Below are 27,705 nucleotides of genomic sequence, written 5' to 3'. Positions count from 1 at the left end.
AACGATAGCTGTTCAATTTCTGTGCATTTTGGCATTTTTTAAAAACAAGGATGCAGTGATAAAGCCAAATGGTAATTCCTCCTTATTTTTAATATAACTCTGTAAAACCAATTCAAGAGCACAGAAAATTAATCCAGACCCAAGCTTGGTTATATAAGGCATATACACATATACAGTATGTATAGTACTTTTTCTTAATATTACTGCAACTCAACCTGCTAAGAGATTTTCCTGGCACAAAGATAAACACATATCATAAATCAATATGCAAATTCCATATTTCCCTGAAGATAATTGGAAGACTCATCATGCTGCAACTGCAATTTGGTATTAATTTCACACAAGAGAAAGACTATTAAAACTGTCACATCTTAGTGAGGTATTGTCAATTCTAGTTTCACAATCATTATCTTGCTCTGAATTAGAGGTGGCTTTTCTTCATCAAACCTCTTGTTTCAATACAGATATTACAAAACCTATTGGACCCTAATGTTTTATCCCCTTCAGACAAACAGAATATAATCAGTAATCAGATAGAAGTTTCTTCTTATATTATTACTTAAACAAATAACTACATGGTGGCATTATTAAAGTCCTGTGTTATATTAGCAGTAGGCACTGTTAACAATATGCATACATTTCTCCACCATGAATATAAGCTATTAAGCATATATGCAGTCCCTGTATTATGATTAATAATTGTTACCTATAAACATTAAGATATCCCAAAGACGCTTTTTCCAAAAGGCAACTGGAATTTCTTGGCTTTTTCCTCTGAAAACGTTTCGCTTTTCACCCAAAAAGTTTCTTCAGTTCTGAACTGAAGAAGCTTGTTAGATGAGAAGCAAAATACTTTCAAAGGAAAAAGAAAAAAACCAAGCAAGTCCATTTGCCTTTTGGAAAAAGCCCCTTTGAGACAACCATGACCTCGATGATTGGGAATCTCTATAGACACACATTAGGATACTTGGCTTGCAATAAAAAAGAATTATCTCAGTTAATTTACATCTCTTCCTCCCATCCAAAGATCACCAATAGAGTTATCGAGGAAAAAATAAAAGAAGATGTACTTAGATTAAAGAGTAAATGAAACATAGCATTAATTAAATAAAAATAAATGAAATAAAGATTTGGCTACAGGGTTTGGCTCCTAGATACTCCCAGGATCCCTTCTTCCATATGGAGTTTAGTCCATCTTGTATTCTCATTTCGGATGGATATGCTAGGTGACAGGAGGGACAACTGAAGCATAACATTTCTCCATGACAAACTTCCTTGGAGAGTGATTGGCACCTATTATGACATTTTTTAATAGGGTTGCTTTCTTAATTTGGTTAGCCTTACAAATTCAGTACATTGAATTCAAAACTTTTCCATAGGCACCTACTTTCAGGAATGAAATTCCCCTGAATCCATATCTGTTTGTGGAACTACCTCTCCCTGAGGGTATCTGCACATCCTATTAGGTTAGATACAGTGATATATTCCAGGTCCCCCCCCCCTTTAAATGTTACCACATGATGGGATCTCAGATGTCTGCTTCTTGGTGCCTCTCACCTGAGATCTGAGGGATCTTTATCTTTTTAGCCTTCTAAAGAACCATGAAGACCTGGCTCTTCCCCCCAAAATTACTATGAGATTGAGATTGAGCTAGGAGGCTGCTTGGACTTGCATCTCAGAGTAAGGATAGTTTTGTTTGTTTTTATGGATTTTTTTTGAGCTTCCTAGAGTGGCCACATAAATCCAGAAAGAAAGTCAGTCAATCTATCAATCAATCTATCAGTCTCTCGTTCTGTTAGCATTCCTTAAGGATGAACACCTGGCTATTCTCTTAGGGGTTGGGTTAAGACACATGGACCTCCACACTGGATGTCTTTTTTCCCTGTTTTTTTACAAAGTAACTGAATCCCATCTTGTTTTGTTCTGTAATGTGTTTTTATGGTTTATTATAGAGGTACACCCTAGAGTTCGTTTTGAAGTTTTTTAATTATTAATCAAATTAAACTAATTTAAATTAAAAATAAATAAATAAGGCTTTTGGGGGTTAGTTATTCCCGGTTGTTTGATACTTAGGTTAGGTGCCAATGAATTTTTTTATTACTATTTTTAATTTAGTATGTGTTTATGCTGTTTATGCTATGCTGCTGTACACTGCTGAGAGTTAGAGCTTATAATAATAAGCCTGCCCTCTGGAATAATATCTCCCAAAAGATCTGAATAGCTCCCAGTCCGATGAAGTTCCGAAAGCTATTAAATATTTGCTGCTCTCCCAGCTTTGGAGCAGAGTGTTGGTTGAGCCCCTATCAGGGTATGGTTTACATGTTTATCATTGGGCTTGCGCATGAGTTGTCTCTTTTGTTATACTTGTTCCTAGTTTTTTAAATGAAAGCTGCCCACAGTTATTAGTAGTCAGGTGGCCTCTAAATTGTAAATCTAATCTAGTTCTTTAAAAAAAGAAATGCAACTAGAACAAGTACATCATCCAAAAAAAGAACAAATATTCCATAACATAAGCTCACCTCCATATAATCCACTAGTCTTAAAGAAGCTCTTTACATATTAGGGACAAGTAGTAGTAGAACATTATTATTCTGCAATATGGAGCATGATACAGTCAGTATGCATCCTAAAATCCTATATTAATGGGGGAAATATTAATAATGAAATGCTGAGTTAAGTTTAAGCCATTTTTTAATTCTCTATAAAGCATAGATATTTTTTCACTAGTCCAAAAATGCACTCAGGCTGCATAATTTATTCAAACTACAACTTTTGCTATGGCAGATTTTTTTCAAAATGTTATTTTACCACAGCCTGCTACAGAGGCAGATACTAGAAAAATATCAAGATGATGAATATTTATCAGGTACACACCTGATGACACATCTAAGTTTTAAACCGGTCTAGATCTTTTAACACACCAGCATGGTAATAATGACAGCCAATTTGGTATAATGGTTAAAGGCACCAAACTAGAAACCAAAGACTGTGAATTAATGTCTTGAAAGCGCCAAAAAAAAAGTATTTTTGGTGATGTGAAATATAAATGACATTTTAGAAAATAAGGAAATATTGCCTATTATAATGGAAAACCTAGATCTTATTCAATAAATCCCTCCCTCCTTCAAAAATGAATACTCCCAATTGTTACCAAAACGAATTCAGCCCATTAGAGATTCATTAGTGCTAAAAGTAAATCCCCAATGGATAATGATCAGTATCATCATGAACAGACTCTTGTACTGTTTAATTCATGAACTCTCTCTAGGATATGAGGCTATACTACCAAGTTTGAGAGTTCCAGCTTTTATTCATGAACATAGCCTCAGTAAAATCCAAACCACTTAAATAGTACTCAACTTCTCATAGTACTCAAGGTGCTGAAGTTCTTGGACTACTGAATGTTTTATCTTGTTCTAATTCATCCTGTGATTCAAACTTTGATATATTGGTTTTGACAAGTGCTTCACTGTGTATGATAGTTTAATCACTCCCTGTGCATTTCATACTAGAAGGCTGATTAATGTAATAGATTATTTGCAGTAGTTATGGCAAAGAAAAACAATGTAGTGTCCATAAGCTACATTCTGTGTAAGGGGATAAGAAGACAAATATAACAAAGAAACACAAGGATAAAGATTTCCTTGAGAATTTTTTTTATTTTACGAGAAAACATTCCATTTCAACTTAGACCTGTATGTCCAGAGGTTTAATAAGGCCATGAAAACTAGTACTCAGGTGGTATATATGTGTATATAAAATGCAAAGAAGGCAAATAAAGAATTAAAAATTTTATTTTCTAGGCTTGAGGTATCTTTCTTGTACTAATTGTGAGCCAGAAATGTTCTAAATTGGATGGTGTGGTGACTCAAGTGACATTTGTTTTTCATTATTCAGGCCAATACAATGCCATTTCAATTTTATTTGGCCTCATATCAAATTATTCATAGTACAATAAGGCTACAACAATATCCAATTTGGTCTAGTGGTAAAGACATGGGCTAAAAACCAGGAGATTGAGATGTAGTCCTGCTTTAGGCATGAAAGCCAGCTGGATTACTTTAGGCCACTCATTCTTTCTCTGCACACAATGTCAGGCTCAGACAACAAGCTGGTGGGTCAATTTTTGTTGCAACCAATGGATCAATAATTGGTTGATCCTACATTTGCAGGAAAATACTGGGGGTGGGGGTGGGGGGGAGAGAATAAGGCTACAATGAAAGCAAATCCTCAGATTATTTATCATGCTGTATTTTAGTTCATTTGCTTAGTGTAGAAGGAATGGCTGCTCCATTCCGTAAAACTCAACAACAATGTCAAAAGCAACACGTATACTCAGATTTTGCTTTAGTTAAAAGTATTTTAATGATTGTAGATATACCATTACAGGAAATGGGGCTTTGAAGTTTAATCCAGACACCAGGGAGAAGTGTTTTGTGTACTGGTTGATTACTTCAGCTTTGTAAACAATCAAACAACAATAGGAAATACTTAGAGAGACAAGCCAAAAATAATCAACTGCAAATATTTAAAAGGCAAAAAAATAAAATAAAATAAAATAAAGGGAACAGTAATGGCTCAAGAAATTGTGATATATTGGATAAGGGTTTATGGGCTAATTCCCAGAGGAATAATTTTCACTAATTCAAAATGCAATCTGAACAGTCCACTTGTCTAGAGATTCAGCTTACATTTTATTTTTCTTTTGTGAACCTCGAAGCAATGTAGAAAGGAGACTAGTTATTAATTAGACTCAGGATTGTACAAGGTGGCAGTTTCAAATCTTGCCCTGTCTTTGTCTTCTATAATTAGCTAAGATCTTTAAGACTTTTATATATTTTGAAGTAGTGTGTGCAGTCGGTGTGGCATTGTCCTTTGACAACATATATTTCTTGATATGATTATAACAAAGAATCAAAACTGACTATGGATTCCTACTATAAACACAGCTCAGCAAAAATGTACTCTTTGATGAACAGCAGCTCTCTGCCCCTGTAGCTTCAAGCTTTCCCTACATTTCTAGAGATTATTTTTGTGTGTGGCTCAGAATAACAAATCTATATAATAGCCCAGGCTGCTACAAGCCCAGATCTTTCAGAAAAGGTCAGCACATACACACACACACAATCTTAAGAGGGGAATCTCTTAAGATTGTTTTTAATGGCGAGAAATCACTGATAACTAGCAAATTTCACTCAAATATGTTCAGTAGATACAAAAGATAATTATTCACAGCTCAAAACAGGCTTAAGCCACTGTTAAGTTTTTATATTGTTTTTAAAATAAGGGTTCCAGACTAGCAACTGTGTATATGTATATACACAGATATACACTCTGTTTGTGTATATATATATCTTAAATGTATTTACAGAAGCAACAATTAAATTTATAAAATTCAGCATTTAAAACAGGTGTTTTCGGTCTTGGGGAAGATAACTGCTATCATTCCACAACCACTGATCCTACTGAATGAAGCTCACAGATATTGGGGTGGGTCAGGTTGCCTTAAACAATATGTAACCACAGTTTATCTAGTCTTAACATAAATATTTGTGGTTTAACTGAAAGTGAAATAAAAAGCATTTTTTAATTATTATACTGGAGAATTTATTTATTTATTTTATTGAATTTCTATACCGCCCTTCTTCTGAAGGACTCAAGGCGGTGTACAGCCAAAAATAAAACCATGACAATATAAAAATTAAAAACAATTTAAAACAATTAAATAAATTGGCCAAAAAACTCTAGTAAAACAACCCATTAAAATAGTAAAATATTATTATTATTTAGGCCAGCCCTGCTTGTTGGAATAATAATGTTTTTAGGTCACGACGAAAGGTACGAAGGTCGTGAATCCTACGAATCTCCTGGGGCAGCTCATTCCAGAGGGTAGGGGCCCCCACAGAGAATGCTCTCCCCCTGGGGGTCGTCAGCCGACATTGCCTAGCCAACGGCACCCGGAGGAGCCCCTCTCTGTAGGAGCGTACCGGTCGATGGGAGGCTATCGGTGGCAGAAGGCGGTCTCGTAAATAGCCAGGTCCCAAGAATGAGATCATAAGGGAGATTACATAAACTCATGTTTTAGTATATAACATTAACATACTATTTAGCATTATAGGTGAAGTGGGCCTGCCTTAAGAATTATAAGGACATACCCAATAGCAATTCATGCGTTTTAAGGATACATTTGTCCCATGCCAATTTCTAGTTAATATTCTTTTACTAACTCCCAAGAAAGTCCTTAACTTTGCTCAATTTAATGATTTGCTCTCCTCACTGGTGGAAGGAAGCTCCAGCAACAGACTTGTACAAGAGTAAATTCCTTCCTGTCTGTTGTACAATCAGTTTCACATGAGCTTTGCACTGCTGTTTTTATATGCCGTGCACTAAAAGACCTATACTAACTCATAGTTGTGATAGCTCAGAAGAGAATGGACTTCTCTTAACTAAGAACTTCACAGCTAAATTGTTAAACTATGTTCAACCGCTTTAATTGCTTGACCCTTCAATGTGCAGTAACTTTTGTGATTTTTGTTATAAATCTATATTTTTAATTTATTGTTTTAGTTTATGCTATTTGGTTCAGTATAACGTTTTGCTTTGGTTTGGCTTTGTTCTGGCATGGTTTCCCAGTGAGCCTGAATGGGCCATTGTATAAACTGTTGCCAAGTTACATCTTTAAACATGATCCCATTCTGCAGGAACTCCACATTGACTGAAAAACTAAAGCACTAACTACTATATATCATTAACAGCGTCTACCATCTTCTGTAATGGGAAATCAATGAACAATCATTGCAAAAACCATGCCAATCTAATTAGCTCTTTTTTCTCTGTCCAGGAGAGGGGGAAAAGTTCCTTGGGAAACTTGGGAAAACTGGAGTAATTCTATAATACAAAAGGACAAACCTCATGTCAATAATGGGAAACAAAGCTGAAGAATTTTAAATAAGCTGGTCAACAATCCATTCAATCAAAGGACATTTGTTGTCAATGGCTTCAACTCATTCTTAAGAGGTTGACTGACGCTGGATACACATTTTTAATTTCAAAAAGCTCACTTGCTTATATGTATGTTGAGGAAGTTGAAACGAGGGTTTTGAAATGCAAGATCTATGTGATAACAGCTAGCATAGGAGACATTGTAGGATGGGAGAAGATAGGAAGGGATAATGAAAAACAGAAACTGTGGGGAAACCACACATACATCTGGATCCGTAATCTATATGTTGACAAGTTGCTGGGCTCCATCACTCTACCAGGCATAGATACTTGTCTCACAGATTCTTCTGCTTCACTGCGCTTATCAGATAAAGCCTCAGAAATTTAATTTAATAGTTTCAGCTTTATTAAGCTGTCACAAGAGCAACCCTACTTCGATAACAGTAACTGTGCCAATTACAGTTTGGTTTAGGTTGACATATTTAGTTGTGGCACGTGAAAGGCAATAAAAGGCTGTTTTGCATTTTTAGTTTTTTTTTTCATGTAGACTTTTCCCCCCATTAATTTGACACTTAGCTTTTGCTAAGGGGACATCTAAATTATATTCAAGGGCAAACGGGGTTTAGTTTAAAACTGCGATGCTCATATTTAAAACGGTCAGTAATTAAGCTTCTGAACAGAGAACACTATTTGTGTCGGTCCTGATAGTGACACGTGACAATTGTACTCAGGGCTTGTATCTTTCAAGGTGCCAAAGGGCTTCCAATTCCATATCACAGCCAGGAATCAGCAGAAAACACCAATTAACTTGCAGATCCAATATGCTGACGAAACTTTTCTCTATAACTAGTAGCTCTCAGAATTTAATTCTGAAATGAGCCTTGAAACAATATGGTACTTACAGAGAGCCAGAAATGCCCAAGTTATGCAGTACTTTTGGATCAGGTGACTGAAATATATAACACTGATTTGGTGAATCTAAGTGACATACAGCAAACTCACCAAATAGCTCTCTGTATCCACAACTAATTGACTATTAAGATAAGCCTATAAAGTCCAAGAAAGAAACAGCAAGTACTTTTATAAAAGACTGAAAACCTTTTATGGACTTTTTGCTAAAAATAGATAAAAATGGTGATTTTGGGATTTATCAGTAGTCTTAAACCAATGGGATTTAATAAAGGTTGAGAACAAGAAAAGGGAACTATGCTGTATAATTTAGAACAGGGATGTCAAACTCGCTTCATCACAATGGTGTCATGTGACATATTGTGACTTTTTTCCCCTTCATTAAACAGGGCATGGGCATGGCCAGTGAAGTGACGCACCCGGCCTAAAGGCCAAGAGTTTGACTGTCCTGATTTAGAAGGAGGAGAAACAGATCCAAGTATGTTTATAATTGCGGTAAAAGACGATTGAAACTTAATTCTTTAAGAGTTTCTGTTTTTATTTTGTTTTGCTTTTTTCTTTGTTTTCTATTTTTAACACTTTTTTCTGGGGCAGAGATCCAATGGTAGATAAAATACCATAAAAACTCTTCCCACTTCCTCAGAACTAACATATTCAAACTGATTCCAGACTACCTTGTAAATCATAACCTTGGTCTCATCTATAGGACATGCTTATCCGGCCTCCAATTCCAGGTAGATCTTAATAACTTTATCTTCCAGATGCCTAGTAAATTCTTCACAACTTTAAAGTGGAATATATTTTATTTTATTTTTTAATCTAAATTGAACCATCTTCTGCAAAAGTTCCCACAACGTGTATGCATACTGTACATAGAGCAAATATAACATAACAGTAAAAATAATCCAATTCTTTAAGAATTTAGAATCTAAATTCAGTTTAGATTCACCTTAAATGTTAGCTTTAATGTTTACTTGCTCCAAAAATGAAAGCAAATTCTGGACCAATGCATCTGTCTTTTGACAGAATATTCAAAAAACTGAGACGTTGAGTCTGGGGTTTTGACAGAAAAGCATTTCCATGACCCAAAGTCATCTACAAACTAAATTGATTATGAATAAGGGCTAGCTGATCAAGTCACATGTTTGCTATATAAACATGCCCTGCCGATTCTGGAAATAATTAATACCCCCTCCCTGGCTTGTTTGGCGATTCAAATGTAAATGTATGTCTCCTGTCAAAATGGCAACTCTTCCTTGATCTTTACAGGGCCACCCTGTCAGCTAACCTCTTTAGTCTTACAAAGGAATCTAAGTTGGAAATTCCTTTTACTCATTATTAACATATTAAGTGAATGTTACCTTCAAAAGAAGTATTCTCATACTCCTCATGACTGTGGGAATCTTGCAAACATTGGCTGAACTTCAATTAACATCTTGTTACTTTAGCCTTTCTGCAAACATATTGTTCCTAGAAGCAGAACACTTTTTCTTTAACATCCTTTTATAAAAGGTGGCTTCTTCCCAAGGGAAGAAAGGCAGTGAAACCTGTCTGATCTTGGGAAATTTCTACCACCTGAGAACATGCTTAAGAAAGCTTAGTAGCTAGTTGACTTTAGGGCTCACCTATAAACAGGTGTAAACCTGCAAATGAAAGTGAGCTTTATTTCATTTTTATATGTGCTCAAATTGCCCAATGACTTTCATTCTGCATTTGCAAGAGGGGGAAAAAACTTTTTATGATGTTTTTATGATTTTAAAATAATAGGTTTTCCTTTTTCTTTTTCAGGTTGAAAGTCATTCCCAAACTCAAACATCAAAGTTCAAACATCAACGTTCAAATATTTTTTTTTATTTTGGATGAGTAAGATTATAAAAGAAAATTGAAAAGATTCTGGCATCTAAAGGGTGTTATGTCAAATATTCCTTAGGGATACTCTTAAATGGGTAGGTTCAAAGAACTGGTGACAGCTAAAAGAACTAATGGGGAGACTGGAGAATTAACTTTTAATGCAAGCCTCATGACCTTCCCTGTCAAAAAGGAGTAAATAAAGTCAAAATCTCACAGCGAGTAATTCCATTGCTTACCATTAGACAACTAAAGTGTAACAGGGACATAAAACATACATCACAATCACACTGAATAACCATGAGCAGAATATCTATACTGATACTTCCAAAGATTAAGGAATGTTGTAATAGCTTCTCAAGGGAAGAAAATCTAACTTGACTTATTTCCAAACCAGGCCAATACAGAATTAACAAATCTATGTTGGTCACTTTATTTGGCACTCTCCTCTCTTTCAGGTGTTTGAATGGAATCTGACACAAGCAATTATTTGTAAAGAGGAAAAGAGAAACAAAGCAAGGAGAAAACAATTATTTCGAGGATTTTAGTCCTGAATTGAATAGAAGATTGGGGCATAATTTAACTTCCATATTGTATTAATCGTGTGGATTGAGTTTTGAGTTACTTATTCTTAATCAATTTTTTTTCCAGTTTCAGAGCCGCACTCATAGAGAAACCTTATAAGTTTGATCTGAGGCTTCATGCAAATAAGAATCATATTGGAGAATAAATCAAAGCTATTGGCATTCCTCCTGGAGCAAAGTAGATTTTTCAACACAACCTGAAACTACCTTGCTGGCAAGGGTAGAGAAGCAACACTGGAAATGGATGCTCAAGCACAGTCTAATGGTACAGCAATGAGCCTGGAGAAGCCAATAGAGATACACATTCTATTTTTCTCCCAATATCAGTAATTTCATTCTTAGCCCTGGCCTGAAATCAGGTGAAAAGCTGACCAGAAAAATCAGCTTTGTATAGAAATTCCTGGAAACAATGTATCATCATCACCTGTTCAGTTTTAACATCAGAAGTGGAAGATCTGTAATTTATCTGGCTTTATTTGTAACTTCCCAGAATAGAGGAGTTGAGGGAAAAAAAATCTACCACAGAGAAATAGCCACTTGCTTATATTAATATTAGATTTGTGTTATATTAACACAAAATCTAATGGCCTCTTCTTCCCGGTTACACATTGGAAGCTGAATATGGGTAAGTAGGCAAAGAGAAGGATTAACAGCGTCAAGCAGCTCTATTTGCTCAGATGTCAACACCTGAAAATTAGTTACTAACACCGAAGAGATAATACTAGTATTATATAGTGTTTGTTTAAAACAGGGAGTTGAGGCTGCTGTGAAACTAGCAGTATTTAACATTGAAAGCATTAACTTAGAAGTTCTCAATGATAACCAGATTATTGTTAAATTCAGTCAAAAAGACACTTGTTTTGTCTCTCTCTGATCCAACAATCCATGTTTAGGTTTACTCACTCAGCATGGATTATTAGGAATCTTTGAAGGACATGGAACTTCTATGTTGTGAAGTAATTGTTCTCCTGAACTAGCCACTCTTAAGCAATTCCTCTAAGAATGTCAAACTGACACACACAGAGCAGAAATATGCCTCAGCCCCAGGAAATAGATCTTAGTAATACTGTACACACAAGGTCATTATTAAATATAGTACATCCAGGGAAATGCTGATGGAATTTGTTGCAAGGATTCCCTTACTGACTGCTTGTCTGTAAGAAAGATAAACTGAAATAGCTGCAGCTTGTAATTTGCTCCTCTGGAACTTTCAGTGTTACATTCATTTCATTTGGAGCCATATAGAAATACAGTACTCCTATTCCAAAATACACAACGCACCAAAATAACACTAAGTATGAATTACGATTATGGTATTTATTTCAGTTTCAAGTAAAAGTTGATTAAGATTCTCATAAGACTTACTTAAAGGCTTGGTGGCTCAGCAGACTGATAGCATTGTGATTAACACCAGCTCTCTGCAATTACTGTAAGTTCAAATCTCACCAGGCTCAAGGTTGACTCAGCCTTCCATCCTTTCTAAGGTAGGTAAATTGAGGACCCAGTTTGTGGGGGCAATAAGCTGACTTTGTATAAATATACAAAAGTATGAAGGCTATTGCTTAACACATTGTAAGCCGCCCTGAGTCTCCGGAGAAGGGCGGCATATAAATCAAATTAAAAAAAAAAAAAGGCATGAAACACAGCTTGTTCTCAGTTTGTGTTCTCCTAATTTTCAAACAGAATACCGTATCTGACCCAGAACAAATCACCTACTACCAGCTCAAATCAACAAGTACACACCTCATTCTTCAAAGAAAAAAAAATCTAAATTCACATTCAGCCACTCATATTAACATAGGGCTGTAAAGCATTTGGTTAGGATAGCGAGCTTGCAATGAATTTGATAAATGAGCCTAGTTTGGCCAATTATCAGGGTTTCCCCCACCCCCAATCTTTAAGAGCAGAAACCCAAGTATAGCACAAAAAAGACATGTGTTACACTGAGGTATATAACCAGACCACCCACTTGATTAAAAAATATGAATGAAGGGTCTTGAACTAACATTATACAGTTTTCCATGCTGACTAAAAACTGATTAGTGAAGGAGTATGCCCTTTCAAAGACATTTTGGAATCAAAGAGGTGCATAATTATGAAGGTAAACATTTACTATTAATAACTGCAGATCTAGCCCTTGTTAATACAATGGGTTACTTATTACATAGGAAATGTTTATATTCCAGCTTCTACTATTAAACATTTCACGGAGCAGTTATTTTTGGCTGTACATCCTTGGCTTTAGCAAAAATGCTCTAATTTTGCCTAGGAAAACAAGTTCCCAGGTTGCCATACTTCCAAAATCTGGCAACAAATACAAATTCTATTGACAAGAACCAGGGATACTCAAAACACTTAACGTTTCCTTCACATCGGATCTGTTAAAAGCGGCTGCAAAATTATTTGGATTTACCTAGTTCATCCCACAGCTGCCTGTATTTGTCTGTCATTGCAGTTCCTTGTTGCCTCCAAAGTGACAGCCGTGGGTCAGCCATGAACTGTTCTGTTATCAACGTCAGCATACGAGCACCGTTTGAGTCCCTCATCTTTAACATCTCTCGCACCTACAATGTTAAACATGTAGTTTAGTACATTTTTAAAAAAAAAACCAAATGAAATAATATATGAAAAAAACAGAATAACAGAGTTGGAAGGGACCTTGGAGGTCTTTTAGTCCAACCCCCTGCTTAGGCAGGAAAACCTACACCACTTCAGACAAATGGTTATCCAATCTCTTCTTAAAAACTTACAGTGTTGGAGCATTCACCACTCCTGGAGGCAAATGAAGAATTGCCAGAAGCAAAGGAGAGGTCAGTGGAAACACAGGATTACATCTGAACAATCAATATTGCCAATTCATACCAACAGTAAGTATTGCAAGTACACAATGTTTTAGAATAGAATAGAATTCTTTATTGACCAAGTGTGATTGGACACAAAAGGAATTTGTCTTGGTGCATATGCTCTCAGTGTACATAAAAAGAAAAGATACATTCGTCAAGAATCATAAGGTACAACACTTAATGAGAGTCATAGGAAACAAATAAGCAATCAAATCATATTAGGAAACAGTCAATATAAATCATAAGGATACCAGCAACAAGGTTACAGTCATACAGTCAAAAGTGGGAGGAGATGGGTGATAGGAACGATGAGAAGATTAATAGTAATGCAGACTTAATAACTAGTTTGGCAGTGTTGAGGGAATTATTTGTTTAGCAGAGTGATGGCGTTCGGGGAAAAACTGTTCTTGTGTCTAGTTGTTCTGGTGCGCAGTGCTCTATAGCGTTGTTTTGAGGGTAGGAGTTGAAACAGTTTATGTCCAGGATGTGATGGGTCTGTAAATATTTTCATAGCCCTCTTTTTGACTCGTGCAGTAAACAGGTTCTCAATGAAAGGCAGGTTGGTAGTAATTGGTTTTTCTGCAGTTCTAATTATCCTCTGAAGTCTGTGTCTGTCTTGTTGGGTTGCAGAACCAACCAGACAGTTATAGAGGTGCAGATGACAGACTCAATAATTCCTCTGTAGAACTGTATCAGCAGTTCCTTGGGCAGTTTGAGCTTTCTGAGTTGGTGCAGAAAGAATATTCTTTGTTGTGCTTTTTTGATGACGTTTTTGATGTTAGGTGTCCATTTTAGGTCTTGAGATATTGTAGAACCTAGAAATTTGAAGGTCTCTATAGTTGATACTGTGTTGTCTAGTATTGTAAGAGGTGGTAGTATGGGAGTGTTTCTCCTAAAGTCCACCACCATTTCTACAGTTTTGAGTGTGTTCAGTTCCAGATTGTTCTGGTCACACCACAAGGCTAGTTGTTCAACCTCCCGTCTGTACGTAGATTCATCATTGTCTCGAATGAGACCGATCACTGTTGTGTCATCTGCGAACTTCAGTAGTTTAACAGATGGATCATTTGAGATGCAGTCATTGGTGAACAGAGAGAAGTGGAGAGAGCACGCATCCTTGGGGGAGCCCTGTGCTAATTGTACAGGTATCTGATGTGATTTTGCCTAGCTTCACCTGCTGCTTCCTGTCTGTTAGGAAGCTATGGTCCACTTACAAGTGTGTTCAGATACCACTAGCTGGTTTAGCTTAGTTAGAAGAATGTCTGGAATGATGGTGTTGGATGCTGAACTAAAGTCTATAAAGAGAACCCTTGCACAGGTCTTTGGAGATTCAAGATGTTGTAGGATGTAGTGCAGAGCCATATTAACAGCATCATCTCTTGATCTATTTGCTCGGTGTGCAAATTGCAGGGGGTCTAACTGCAGATTTGTGATGGTTTTAAAGTGGGACAGCACTAGCCTTTCAAAGATTTTCATAACTACAGATGTTAGAGCAACTGGTCTGTAGTCATTCAGTTCCTTTGGCACTGGGATGATAGTAGAGCATTTGAAGCAAGAAGGAGCATAGCACATCTCTAGCAATTTATTGAAGATACTGGTGAAGATGGAGGCCAATTGGTCAGCACAGACTTTTAAGTGAGAAGGAGTTATCTTGTCTGGGCCTGGAGCTTTTCCTGGCTTTTGTCTCTGAAATAGGTCTTGCACTTCCTTTTCTGTGATCACTAGGGGTTGGGAACCCAACGGGATGGGGTCAGTTGTAGGAGGTTTGGCTGTTGTTGGTGTGTCTGAGATGGGGTCAGTTGTAGGAGGCTTGGCTGTTGTTGGTGTGTCTGAGATGGGGGTTGTGGAGATAGGTGGCTGTAATTTCCTTTGAAACCTGCAGTAAAACACATTCAGGTCATCTGCCAGTTGTTGATGTCCTTCAGCCTGGGAAGGAGGTTTGCCATAACTGGTGATATTTTTAAGAGTTTTCCACATGTTTGCTGGTTCATTTGTTGAGAACTGATTCTTTCGCTTTTCAGAGTAGTTTCTTTTTGCTGCTCTGATCTCCCTTGTTAATATATTTCTGGCCTGATTGTACAGCATTTTATCACCTTTTCTGTAGGCTTCCTCTTTCGAACGACGTAGCTGCTTAAATAAATAAATAAATAAATAAATAAATAAATAAATAAATAAATAAATAAATTTCTATACCGCCCTTCTCCCGAAGGACTCAGGGCGGTGTACAGCCTATTTAAAAACACAGAAACAAAACAATAATTAAAATTTAAAATCATTAAATAATTAGGCTCCAATTAAAATCCCAGAAATTTAAAATACCCCAATTTAAAACGTTATGTTAATAGCCCGGCCTGGCGGAACAACAGGGTCTTCAGAGCGCAGCGAAACACCCGGAGGTCGGAGATCTCACGTATTTCCGGGGGCAGTTCATTCCACAGGGCTGGGGCTCCTAAGTTTAGCTGGAACCAAGGTTTGTTGTTACTGTATATTTGCAAGTTCCTGGTGGGTACACATAGGTCTTCACAGAAGCTGACATATGATGTTACAGTATCTGTGAGTTCATCTAAGTCTGCAAAGGTACTTTCAAAAACATTCCAATCAGTGCAGTCAAGACAGGCCTGTAGCTTTAACTTTGCCTCCTCAGTCCAGGTCCCCACTGATTTAATTGTTGGTTTTGTGGTTTTAAGTCTTTGCCTGTAAGCAGGTACAAGGTGAATCATGCAACGATCATAGTGTCCCACAGCTGCTCGTGGTAAGACCGATAAGCATCTTTTAGTGTTGTGTAGCAATGGTTTAAAGTATCTTGCCTCTAGTGGGACAATTGACATGCTGAAAGTATGTGATTTAAAAAGTATTTATAAAATGAAGAGACTTTTTTTTTTATTATGAAGTAGCCCAATATTGAGAAAATGATCTCATCTCATCTTGTCTCGTCTGATATCAGAAATGTAGGAACTAGAAAGGGGGAAATTATTAATTTACATTTAAAAATATTAAAAACTTTAATAAAAACATTAAAAAGAAAATAATAAATGCTTTCAAACGATGTTCCTCTAGCTTAGAGCTGTTGTTCTTGGCATTTAAGGAGAAGGAGGAGAAGGAGAAGTAAATATTAACATGATGATAGACAAAAACAGGAGTGGGATAATTGATCTACACTCTGTGTGCCACATCACCAAATACAAAGTTAATTCACTGGACAGGAGGAGTTGATAAGTATTTAATTCTAAAAAGAAGCAACAGTTGTAAACATCAATAATAAAGGGGACAAAGAAGACATAGCTCTAGCATGCCAATTTTTTCTCTTGTCAGTTAGGAAGCATGGATATATTAGCAAATTCCTACGTGTTTCAGTATAAATACAAAAGAGTAATAAACTAACTTGAAAATCCCACAATTTTGGATAAAAATAAAGTTTTTCATGGTAGCTCAAATGTACCATATTGCAAAAATCATTTTTTACAGAACACAGTGATACACTTTGCAGCATTAGGGGAGCCTATTCTATAGTCCAAGGTTCTTATGAACACTTTGGAAATAAAATTCACATGCACTCTTAATAAAAATGCTTAAAATATTTACTTTTTTCCCCACCCAAATTGCTATAGACAGCAAAGATTTTATTGATCATTCAAAGAACAAATTTAAGGAGAAATGCAAGGTAGAAGAACCACCAGCATTGTAAAAAGTAAAACAGTTACAAACCTATAATTGTTTCATTGACTGGCTATAGTACTTCAATTATAAAGCACAGTTATTATCTTATCAATGCAATACAATTATTAGAAATTTTAGCAGGTTGATTGTTTCATGTTTGTCTGATGCTAAAGGTGCCCTATTTTACTTCCAAGGCACACGCTGATTTGGAAACACCAAACTCAGAATAAGTTGTTATTCTGATATTTAAGAGCCACGGTGGTGCAGTGGTTAGAATGCAGAATTGCAGGCTAACTCTGCCCACAGCCAGGGGTTCGATCCTGACTGGTTCAAGGTTGACTCAGCCTTCCATCCTTCCGAGGTGGGTAAAATGAGGACCCAGATTGTTGGGGGCAATATGCTGACTCTGTAAACCTCTTAGACAGGGCTGTAAAGCACTATGAAGCGGTATATAAGTCTAAGTGCTATTGTTATTTTCCAACTTTGCATTGAACTGGCTTTAGCTTTAAATTCATACATTTCAACATTTCACTTTGAACCATACCAATCATACCAGTACTACCCTTGAATACAAACATTCTAATGTTCTGCTACAAGTTTCAGTTTGTTCTATGCTTCTAAATCCCTATGCAGTGTATTATTCTGATAATAAATCATGCAAAGCAGATCAATCATATGGTGTCAATTTGCTACAGATTCCATCCCACTGCCCAAGAAACAACAGAAGTGTTTGCAAAGCTCCTTACTTCATGCTCTATCATTCCTTACATTAAGTAACCATCTTCCCATGGCAGTACAGTTTTCCCACTTTTTTAAAAACAATTGTAAGATTTATCACATGACATTAAATTATAAAAAAATACTAGTCACTTTTCGTTGTGTTTTGATACTCCTTTTATACTGGGGGTGGGGGAGATACTATTATCAATACCAAAGCAATGACATTTAAAAATTCAAGAGATTTGTTTCATTGGGTTTTGGCCATGTTGATTTGTATTTTTCCCAAAGAAACTGTTTACTACTGACATCAAGTAGTCCTTCTGTACCTTAAAATCTTCCAAACTGCCAAGGATTCTGAAAAATGTAGCCGAAGAAATCCAGATGTATCAGCCCAAGAAATGGAGTGGGAACATTACTAAGAGGCTAAACACTGTGAAGTCACCATAAGAATGAAAGATAAAAAAGCATTCTGTCAAAATGGGGGAAAAAACATCCCTTCTTACATACCTTTGCAAAAAGCAAATTGAGCTGTTTCCCTGATCCATGGTATCCACCCTGGGAAAGAAAGAGTTTAACTTGTTCCTGAACTTGCTCTTCATCCAAATGCCAGCAGTTTTCATCATCTATACTCGCTCCTGCTGTAGGATCAGGGGCACCTACACAGTAGAAACAAAGCAGGGGTGAAATCCAGCAGGTTCTGAAGGTTCTGGAGAACCAGTAGCGGAAATTTTGAGTAGCTCGGAGAACCAGCAAATACCACCTCTGGTTGGCTCCAGAGTGGGGTGGTAATGGAGATTTTGCAATTTCCTTCCCCCAGAAGTGGGGTGGGAATGGGGATTTTGCAGTATCCTTCCCCTGGAGTGGAGCAGGAGTGGAGATTTTGCAATATCATTCCCCTGCCACGCCCACCAAGCAACACCCACCAAGCAACGCCCACAGAACCGGTAGTAAAAAAAATTGGATTTCACCACTGAAACAAAGGCTATATGATGACTTAAATCTTTTTACCAATACATGAGGATTCAGTTGTTCCCACCTAAAATAAGAGTTACTGATGATTGATTGCACCTATTATGTATGCACTGACATTAAGCACTTATATGGTAGAATTCTGTGCATGTTTAGCACTCTAAAGAAACCTAGGTGTGCACAGCTTTAGATTATTATGTCAGTGGCTAAGAGAAAACTTGAGCAATAGCTCTCCATGACATAGAGGTATCGTTACTCACTAACAAAATGTGTGCTTTGCACACAAATTCCATGCTCAGTCTTCAGCTTCTGAAATTAAAAGACTCCCAAGTCTGCCCCTATTCTGTGGAACATCCTGGCCCCAGTGATCTGGCAGTCCCTTTCTGGAAGGCCATCGGGACCTGGTGTTTACCCAGCACTGCAATAGTGTCGTGGGAGCTTATGGATAGTTGTTGAAGCATCCTAGGAGATAATTGGGGCACCAGGATTTGGAGGGAAGGGTTTAATTTATTGTTTTAGTTTGATGGTTTTATAGTTTGCAGTTTTATTATTGCTGTGAGCTGCCTACTTGTTGCCACACAAATCTCCCCAATTTGAAAGAGACTGTAATATGTCTTCTCTTCACGAGGCGTTTTCTGGATCCAGCTATACTGAATAAATATCATGTAGTCTTCAAGTTCTATTTTTGGAGAAGGCTGTTGAAAAGATGGTGAGGGTCAATTGCGGCACCATCAAGAAAGCAGATTTTTTTTGGGAGCCTTTTCAGCCTGGGATCAGGTCCAGACATGGAACCAAAATAGTACTGGTTACTCAGGTCAGTGAGCTATGTCAGGATAGGGAGGAGGTAATATATCCTTCCTATCCTACAAGACTGCTCAACAGCAAGCATTCCTTCTGGAGATATTATGAGGGCTGCAGGCACTGTTTTATATTGGCACTGGTCCTTCATTACCAGGCAATTCCAGTCAGGGGATACAGGGGATGAGGGGAGGTTGGCTTAATAAAGCTTGGTCTTTTTCATCTTTCTCTTGAACATGGAACTGTTGGAAGAGGTCACCTAGTAGTTTGGAGTAAGGTGATATTTAATTGGTTAAGTTGGAGACAACTGGAAATCTTGACTCAAATATCTGAACACTAATGGGACAAAACAGGCTAAAATTGAACACTGCTTTGGTAAGATCGTACTTGGAAAACTGCGCCAGTTTGGTCAGCTTGATACAAAAAAGATGTTGAGACTCTAGAAAAAGTGCAGAGAAGAGCAACAAAATTGATTAGCGGGATGGAGCTAAAACATGATAAACAGTTGCAGGAACTGGGTATGTCTAGTCACAAGAGTAACTCACACCCTTATCACTTTCAAGATTCTTGCAATATATTAAATATACGTATTGTATTCATACCTTTGAAGACCACTGAGAAACTGCATCTGATAATACAATGCAGCAGGATATTTTTTGTCAATAGTCATCTAATAAAATGCACAGGTTTCCAATGTTTCAAATGCACTTTACAGTACTGCATATGTGAAGGGTTCCCATGTAGTTTCCTTTTCTAGCTACTTTTGCTAACCAGAATTGAGTCATCAATTACATATCTCTCAAGAAAAACTACTTGTGGTTCACCAGTATTAGAGAATAACAAAGAGGCTGTGTCTGTGATTATTATTCCAGGCACTTTACTGTTATTATTTACCATAGGTGCTTTGTTTTGCTGTTTTTATATTTGTTTTTAATCAGGGGTGTTTTAGTTTGGGTGTTAACTATTGGAAATCCTTCAGGATTACAGCATAAATAAATAATGCATACCATTCAAGATGGTTTGCACCATTTAAAATCAACGGAAAAATTAAAATGCTAAATAAGCAGGCTAAAATGTTTTTTTAAAATCTAGTAAAAATTAAAGTAGGCAAATATAGGACACAACACTTTCTGCCATTGATTTTGCCTGTGGTGTGAATGCCTTCCTAAAAAGGGTATTACTCTTTTTAGGAAGCAATACTTCCTAAAAAGTATTCTATCTATCTTCCTCAAATAGCCAAGGGGCAATACTTGACTATCTGTGTAGTTCTTTTATTGAATAGCCCGAAGGCCTTTCAAAAAAAAGAAAAAGAAAAAGATAAAACAAACAGTTACAGAAATAACAGTCTAAAAATATATGATATATGACTTGACTATCTGAGAACAGCACTTTTAATTATTTTTTGACAGAGACCTACGATTAAGTAGTGCTTACAGTAACTTTGGTATTTCCAATTCCATTAGCAAAAAGCTCAAGACAATAGCAACTGCACAAAATGGGACAGTCTCACAAGAGTCATTCCAAGGTGGGATCACCTGCAATGCATTCAAGGCTGACCATTCAACTTTGGGTTATTTTTATTTCTATTTGTTTTTCATGCTTAAGCTGGGATTGTAATGTTCTAGAAAACAGTTTGCCCTATTTTAGTACCTATAAATATTTCATTATATCTAAAATGTTGGGAAATATTAAAATATAGGAAATGTAGGAAAATTATATAATTATTTTTATAAATATGGTAACTCAAAGTGGCAAACATACATAACACTCCTTTTTCCTCCTATTTTTCCTTCAATAACAACTTCTGATGAAAAAGAGTTGCTGGCTCAATATAGAAAATTCCAGAAAAAATAAGTGGTATCAAAAGCAAAGTTTTATTACAGGAAATATCAAACTGGTGAACCTTTCATAATTTTTCTTCTAAGTAAAGAATGAGTTTTCTGTTATTTTAAACAATAATTTCAAATGATTTGAATTATAACATATATTTTGAAAATGGAATAATTAAAGCCAAGAGGCTGTGACAGAACACTTTTGCTAGATGACATCAAACATCTAAAGAAATCTTAAAATAGCTGAAGGGTTGATAATAATACTGAAAAGTCATCTTCATACTTCCCTGACTTGCTCCGTTTCTCCAAGTTATCCATCTTAACCACAAGGAACAAATGTTTCCTAAAAGCTTAAACAGTGAGCACATACTCTTAACCTCCAACTTAAGACAACTAATAATACTTGATATATAATGGAAAACATTAGTTATCCCTCAATGCTTACTAGCTAGCTTTCCAGTTCTGAGATGCTATACTGTCACAGTTGGTCAAGAGATTCTTTCCATCAAGATTTGCTTATATCTACCCATCAAGGTCATAGTAGAGGAGGAGACAGACTTCAAAGTTGATTGAATGTTATCATATCAAGCCAGAACTCTTGATTTTAAGAAAAGTGACCACAGCCAAATGCAGAAGCAAATTCAAATAAAACCTGCTCTGAGTTGGAAATAAGATCCTAAGGTGCCTGAAGCCAACAGGAAGAGAAGCTCAAGAAGGTTGCAGGTCCATATTAGAGGTATTAAAGTTAAAAAAATAATCCAAAAATTATAATGAAAGCAAAAGTGACAGCAAAAGAAGCCAATGTAGCTTCATGCGTAAAAACATACACACATACCTCTCTTTGAAGGTTAGATACACAAATTACTGAAGGGCAGAAAGCAAGAAAGGACACAGTACATACAGTATAGGAAATGGATATAAGAATAGATCACAAAGGAAGAGTATAGATAGGTAGACCAGAGCAGCAGAGGTGTGTCAGGAAAGTAGAATTCATAATGAGCCGAGCTCAGGAAAGGCTGCTGAGGGGGAAGAAAAGACTTTATACATGCCTTTATATAAGGAGTCAAATAAACATTGTAAAATATTAGTAACAAAGAAACACAGGTATATTCAAATATTTTGGTTCAGTTCTCCCTAACACAAGACTATGTTACCCTGTTTTCCCCATAATAAGACATACCCTGAAATAAGCCCAATCGGGCTTTTGAGCGCATGGCAATAAGGCCAAGAGCTTATTTCAGGGTTCAAAAAAATATAAGACAGGGTCTTATTTTCAGGGAAACACGGTAGTACTACCAAGAAATTTTGGGCAGAACTAAAGCTTGAAACTGGGAGAAACCTGGTCAGGGGTTACCTGTTTACTTTGAGTGAATTTAAATTCCCGTGACCAAATTAATTCCATCGTGGGTTGCTGAAAAAACTAGTTATCCTCAGTCCAATTCCTTATGTATTATCTCTGAGAAATCCTGGAGAAGAGATGAAGTGCCTGGTGACTGGATATTATCCGTTATTTTCCAAAAGAAAAAGACATAGCAAATTAAAAATAATAATTTGATTGTACCTAGGAAAATTCTAAAGCGGACTATAAAGAAATGAATTCATAAACATCTTCAAAGAAAAGATAGTAATAACCAGGAGCCAGAATGGACTTCTCAAAAACAAATATTTTATTGTTCTAGTAATAGTAGAGTTTGGGGGGGGGAGGTGGGCTTCCCTTTCTTGGATGTTTTTAATTGAAGGCTAAATACCACCTGGGATGCTGGTGCCTGGATTTGATTGTTTAAATGCCATCTTTCAATTTTATAATTCCGTGAAAGTAAATAATTCATTTTTGGGTGCCATGTTAATTTAGTCCCAGTTACATTACATGAAATTGGAATTTGTTCTTTACTCAAATCTTTAATCTATGATCAAATCTGTAGGCATTTCCAAAGATCTATATTAGCATGGCTCATTTCAGTGCTAATCACAAACTACCAACTTCTTATTTATAACCAAATATTCATATTGGCAAAGAAACCTTGTCCTCTCCTCAAAAAAATTCTAGAAATTACAGGGATGGGTGGGGAAGGAGGAAGAGGTATTAGCCAAATTGGAATGATCACATATACCTTTTCATGTTTTACGTCTAAAAAATTAAATGGATGCTCAAGTCTTGTAAGACCAGGACTGAAGCTTGACTAAAGTATTTATTTATTTCACATCAGTTGAAACTTTCAGGCCAAATGACTACCAAAGGGACTTGCTCATGGTCAGTCCAAACCTTTACGCATTGTTTTTGAGAACTCCTGGAAAAGTGGTGAAGTCCCTGATGACTGGAGGACAGCAGCACAGTAGGATTGGGCAAAGCATTCAAAGCATCATCTTCATCATGTGGCTTTTAAAGTGCACACCCTCAGGTTTGCAGTTACTCCATGCAGCGAGCAATTTCTATACACTAATTCACCAGAAAGTTGGACACCACTATATTGTCTAACTTAGCTTGCAGAATACGTGAATCAGCTTGGGACACATCTATTGGTATACTGTAGAGTCAAATGTTAATTTACTGTTAAAATGTTTATTTTAACAGTAAGTAGTTAGCTGCAAAAAAAAAACCATCCTGATATATTGTTCAGATGTTTCAACAAAGCTGCCTGTCCAAATTCCAATGGAAGGAATGATTACACCACATAACATATTTCATAACACCTTTCTTGGGGGGGGGGATGTATATTCAGTGGTGGGATCCTCTTGGTTTAACAACCGGTCCGGTGATTGCACGATTTGCTGTGCACACGTGCGCAGATTGAAGAAATCTTCACTTCTTGGTTTCCTTGGAGGAGTAATACACCTGATTCACATGGCAATCTGCTCTACCGCGTGAATCAGCTTAGAAGCAGTGGTGGGTTGCCCCCGATTCACACCGGTTCTATAGTTTAACCGGTAGTAAAACCAGCGGGAGGCGCTGCCCACCAACCCCGATGTCACCAAGACGCTTCTGCACATGCGCAGAAGAGCTCGTGCGGCCCCGCTGTGAACCGGTAGTAAAGATAAGTAGAACCCACCCCTGCTTAGAAGATAAAGGTAGGAAAATAGCATGGGCAGGCGGGTGGATCCATCTGATCGTCAGGACCAACCAGTTCACTCCCAGCTGATCGCCAGAGCTACCAGTTTGTCTGAAGCAGTCCAAACCGGTAGAATCCCACCCTGGGTATATTCCTCTCCTACTTTCAATTATGCATTCTTGATTATATATAGCCCAATCCTCATGTCACCTTCCTAAATGATTTCAGGGTTAGAGTTTCCTGTCATTCAAGTAGTTTTCTGTCATATAACATTTCAATTAGAAATATGTTGATCAACTACAAGTGGGAGAGTTACTCAGTTGGATACTGAACTAAAAAAACCCCAAATAAATGAAACTCATGTTTCTTTAAGCAATAACCATCTAAGTAAGTAGAAAATAATTCTGTTGTTCTTCTTACAAGTTATTAATGGTAGATATTACCTTTTCCTAACAGTTTCTATGGGTTCCCTTGTTAGATTTGAGATAAAATAAATCATTTATATCTTTTCTCAATGTGGCTGAGCAACTGTTGTTCTCCATGGAAACATGTCATTAGACCCTTATACAACTTGTTTCTGACAGTTTTATCCAATCTGCACGTGCAGATGAAAATTCTGATAATGCAAGCCTAAGCCTATAACCTATATCTGATGACCTCATCAGACCATCTCATTTCATACCTCTCTTTTATTTGACATCACAGCATGATATTTAGACAGACAGGACTGCTCAATGTGATTCATGCACTACAATACATGAATGGAACTACAGTCTTTTCTGCAAGAACAGGCAGCCTTTCCCAGTTTTCAGTTAGCTTTCTGCACATTGCCTAATTAAACTAACAGGCTAAAAGTGTCATTTGTTCTAAACATATTTGGAGAGAGAACATGAAAGGAAGTCCAAAAAGCTTACGGAAATACAGTGTCAATAGGATTAAACTGAAGTACTTTCCTGGAAGAAAGAAAAGGATTCTGGAGCAAGCACTGGAGAAAAAAAACACTAACTCACCATGAACTTGATTGATCTCTGAATTCTGAGAAAGGATTTCATCTGCAAGTTTTTGAGCCGTTGGCAAAACTTCAGTATGGTGCACTGTAATCAAATACTGTACAAATTTTTGCAGTTGGTCTCTGTTCATTTGAAAAAGAGTCTCTGAAATGGGAAGATGTAGTTTGACCTGATCTGGCTTGCGGATCCGGTATAAAGAAAGGGCCACAACATGGGCACAGTAAAATATGTCTTTGTTTCCACAGCTACAGGTCACTGAGGTAATCTTGCAACGATCAAAGCTGATAGCCACATTGCAAACAGTTTCTGGCTCGGATTGCATGGCAGGTTCAGTCACGGTACCGCTCAGGTGGAAACCTGTTCATCAGAAGAAAATAGTCATCTTTAAAAATCAGTAAAATGCGTGTTTGCTATTTTAAGCAAGCAAAGTTTGATAACCTGAATGCACTTAAATAGAATTCACCATCTTAGATAGTAACTGTGGTCTTTAGCAGCAGCCACTAAAGTCACCTAAAAAACACTTATATAAAAATAGTTTTACATGAACAAAGTGGTAACTGTGGTAGATGACTACAGAAAAAAACAGGAAACAGGCATTCATACACCAAAATACTGAATCTGCATTACTTTAGAACCTTCATAATAATAACAACTTCCAGCGCTACTTATTGCAAATGGTAGCTGGAAGCTTCCATCAATGGAATCTAACAACATTTTAGTGCCTTTATTTATTTTTAAACCCAATGCTGTGCTCACATATGAAAAATGTCAAAACAATAAGGATGGAAATTATTCAGGAAACTATGCTTTTCTTCTCAGCTGTTAGTGTACTATCACAAAGTCTGCATTAAGGCTATACTCTGGAGGAAGCTATATGGATTTTCAAATCCCAGTGAGTATATTAATTTCATGCACACAGATCTAGAATAAATAAAACAGACTTCTATATACAACTTTTTAAAGTGAAGTTGCTATGTGACATCCTAGTACTTCTACTCTATGAATCTTTTACTCTTTACTATCACATATTCTCTTTTCACAGGCTTTTAGATCCACTTATTCTGTTAATCTTGCTACTCTTTCTCAAACTAAAAGCTTGACCACCCAACAGAATCATCACAACAGCTGTTGTGGAACTGCTTCAAGAACAAGCACTTTTGAATGTTTCTAGTTAGGAAATAAACTAGTTTCATGCAGAGAATAAATTTGTTGGAATAGTATTGTTTTAGCCCATTGTTCTATGATGGACATCCAATCCTTACATAGGCAGTCCTCAAGTAACTATGATAATTGGGACTGGGAATATCTGTCACTAAGCAATGTGGTTGTAAAGACCAACATCACACGACCATGCTGACCTAAACAATGGTAGCTCGAGTTGCCCTGTGTGGCTGTTAGGCACAACATCCCATGATCACCATTTGAAACTTCCTGCTGGCTTTCCCATGGACTTTGCTCGTTGGTGAAGGTTGCAAATGATGATAATGTGACCGGAGGGTACTGAGATTCTTGTAATTGTGAGCCATTTGCCAAGTGCCTGATTCATGATCACATGATTGCAGGGATGCTGCTACAGCTGCAACTGCAAGGAACGATTGTAAGCCTTCTTGTTCACCATAATCATAATCGTAAGTGGCCGCTGAACGAGAACTACCTATAGAATGCTTTTATGTGTTACTGTTTGCGTGGGGAGAAAGCGCTCAAGTATGTTGGTCCACCTCTTTCTCAGTATGACATATAAATACCCATGACGACCTGACATACTAAGAAAAATACAGCTGATAAAGAGGTTTTTTTAAAAAAAAAAAATCATGAAGATCAACAAGGATCATTAGGAACCAGTTTATGAGCATAAAATATTTTGAAGCATTTTTCTTGCATATTTAATCATTTTAAAGGATTTCTTTGTAGGTTTGTTTGAGACCACATCTATGCATTAAAATGCATTTCTAATATATCCAGTTATAGTGTCAAGTAAAACTGTTGTATCAGAGATTAGATGCAAATAAATCAGCACAAGTAATATTGGGAGTGCTTTGCTGCAAATGTATATTAGTATTAGTTAAGGGAAATTAAAATGGAAACAAACTGATAAATAAAATAAATAAAAATAAAACAAAATAATAAATAAAATACTTTAGCTTGATAATGACACATGGACTCATTTTTGGAATGAACATAATTCTATAAAATCAATAAGAATCAACCCACACAGGCTTCAACAAAGAATTATTCCTCAAATATAGTACCATACTTAATAAAAGCAAAACTATCTTCCACATGTAAACATGTAATTCTTTAATATATACCTTTTGACAATGAGCTAATATTTTTCCAATTACCATAGTTTTCGGGCTATAAGATGTACTCCCCCCCCCAAAAAAAGTGGATGGAAATGTCTGTGCATCTTATAGAGCGAATATTGCGGTAGGGGAGAGGGGTTGGTGGGGCGCCAATCAGCTGTTCTAGGCGGCGGGTTCTAGGCTGCCTCCTCTCACCGCCTATTGCTGCGGCCCGTTTGCATGGGCTGTGGTGGCGGCGAATGG

The 27,705-nt window shown here is 36.8% G+C and overlaps 1 protein-coding gene across 1 annotated transcript in view; it reads right to left on the bottom strand.

Moving 5' to 3' along the window:
- Positions 1-27,705, bottom strand: part of ZSWIM6 (zinc finger SWIM-type containing 6) — a 103,547-nt gene that overhangs the window by 35,853 nt on the left and 39,989 nt on the right. The window contains exons 2-4 of the mRNA XM_034440961.3: positions 25,160-25,516; positions 18,011-18,159; positions 12,697-12,847 (exon numbers count right to left, since the gene is read on the bottom strand). Coding sequence (XP_034296852.2) covers positions 12,697-12,847; positions 18,011-18,159; positions 25,160-25,516 — 657 coding nt within the window. The remainder of the gene's footprint in view (positions 1-12,696; positions 12,848-18,010; positions 18,160-25,159; positions 25,517-27,705) is intronic.

The sequence above is a fragment of the Pantherophis guttatus genome, chromosome 2 (assembly GCF_059756535.1).
Source record: "Pantherophis guttatus breed Tessera chromosome 2, ASM5975653v1, whole genome shotgun sequence".
NCBI lineage: Eukaryota > Metazoa > Chordata > Lepidosauria > Squamata > Colubridae > Pantherophis > Pantherophis guttatus.
Note: the sequence above shows the minus strand (reverse complement) of the source record. Positions and strands in the feature narration are given on the sequence as shown.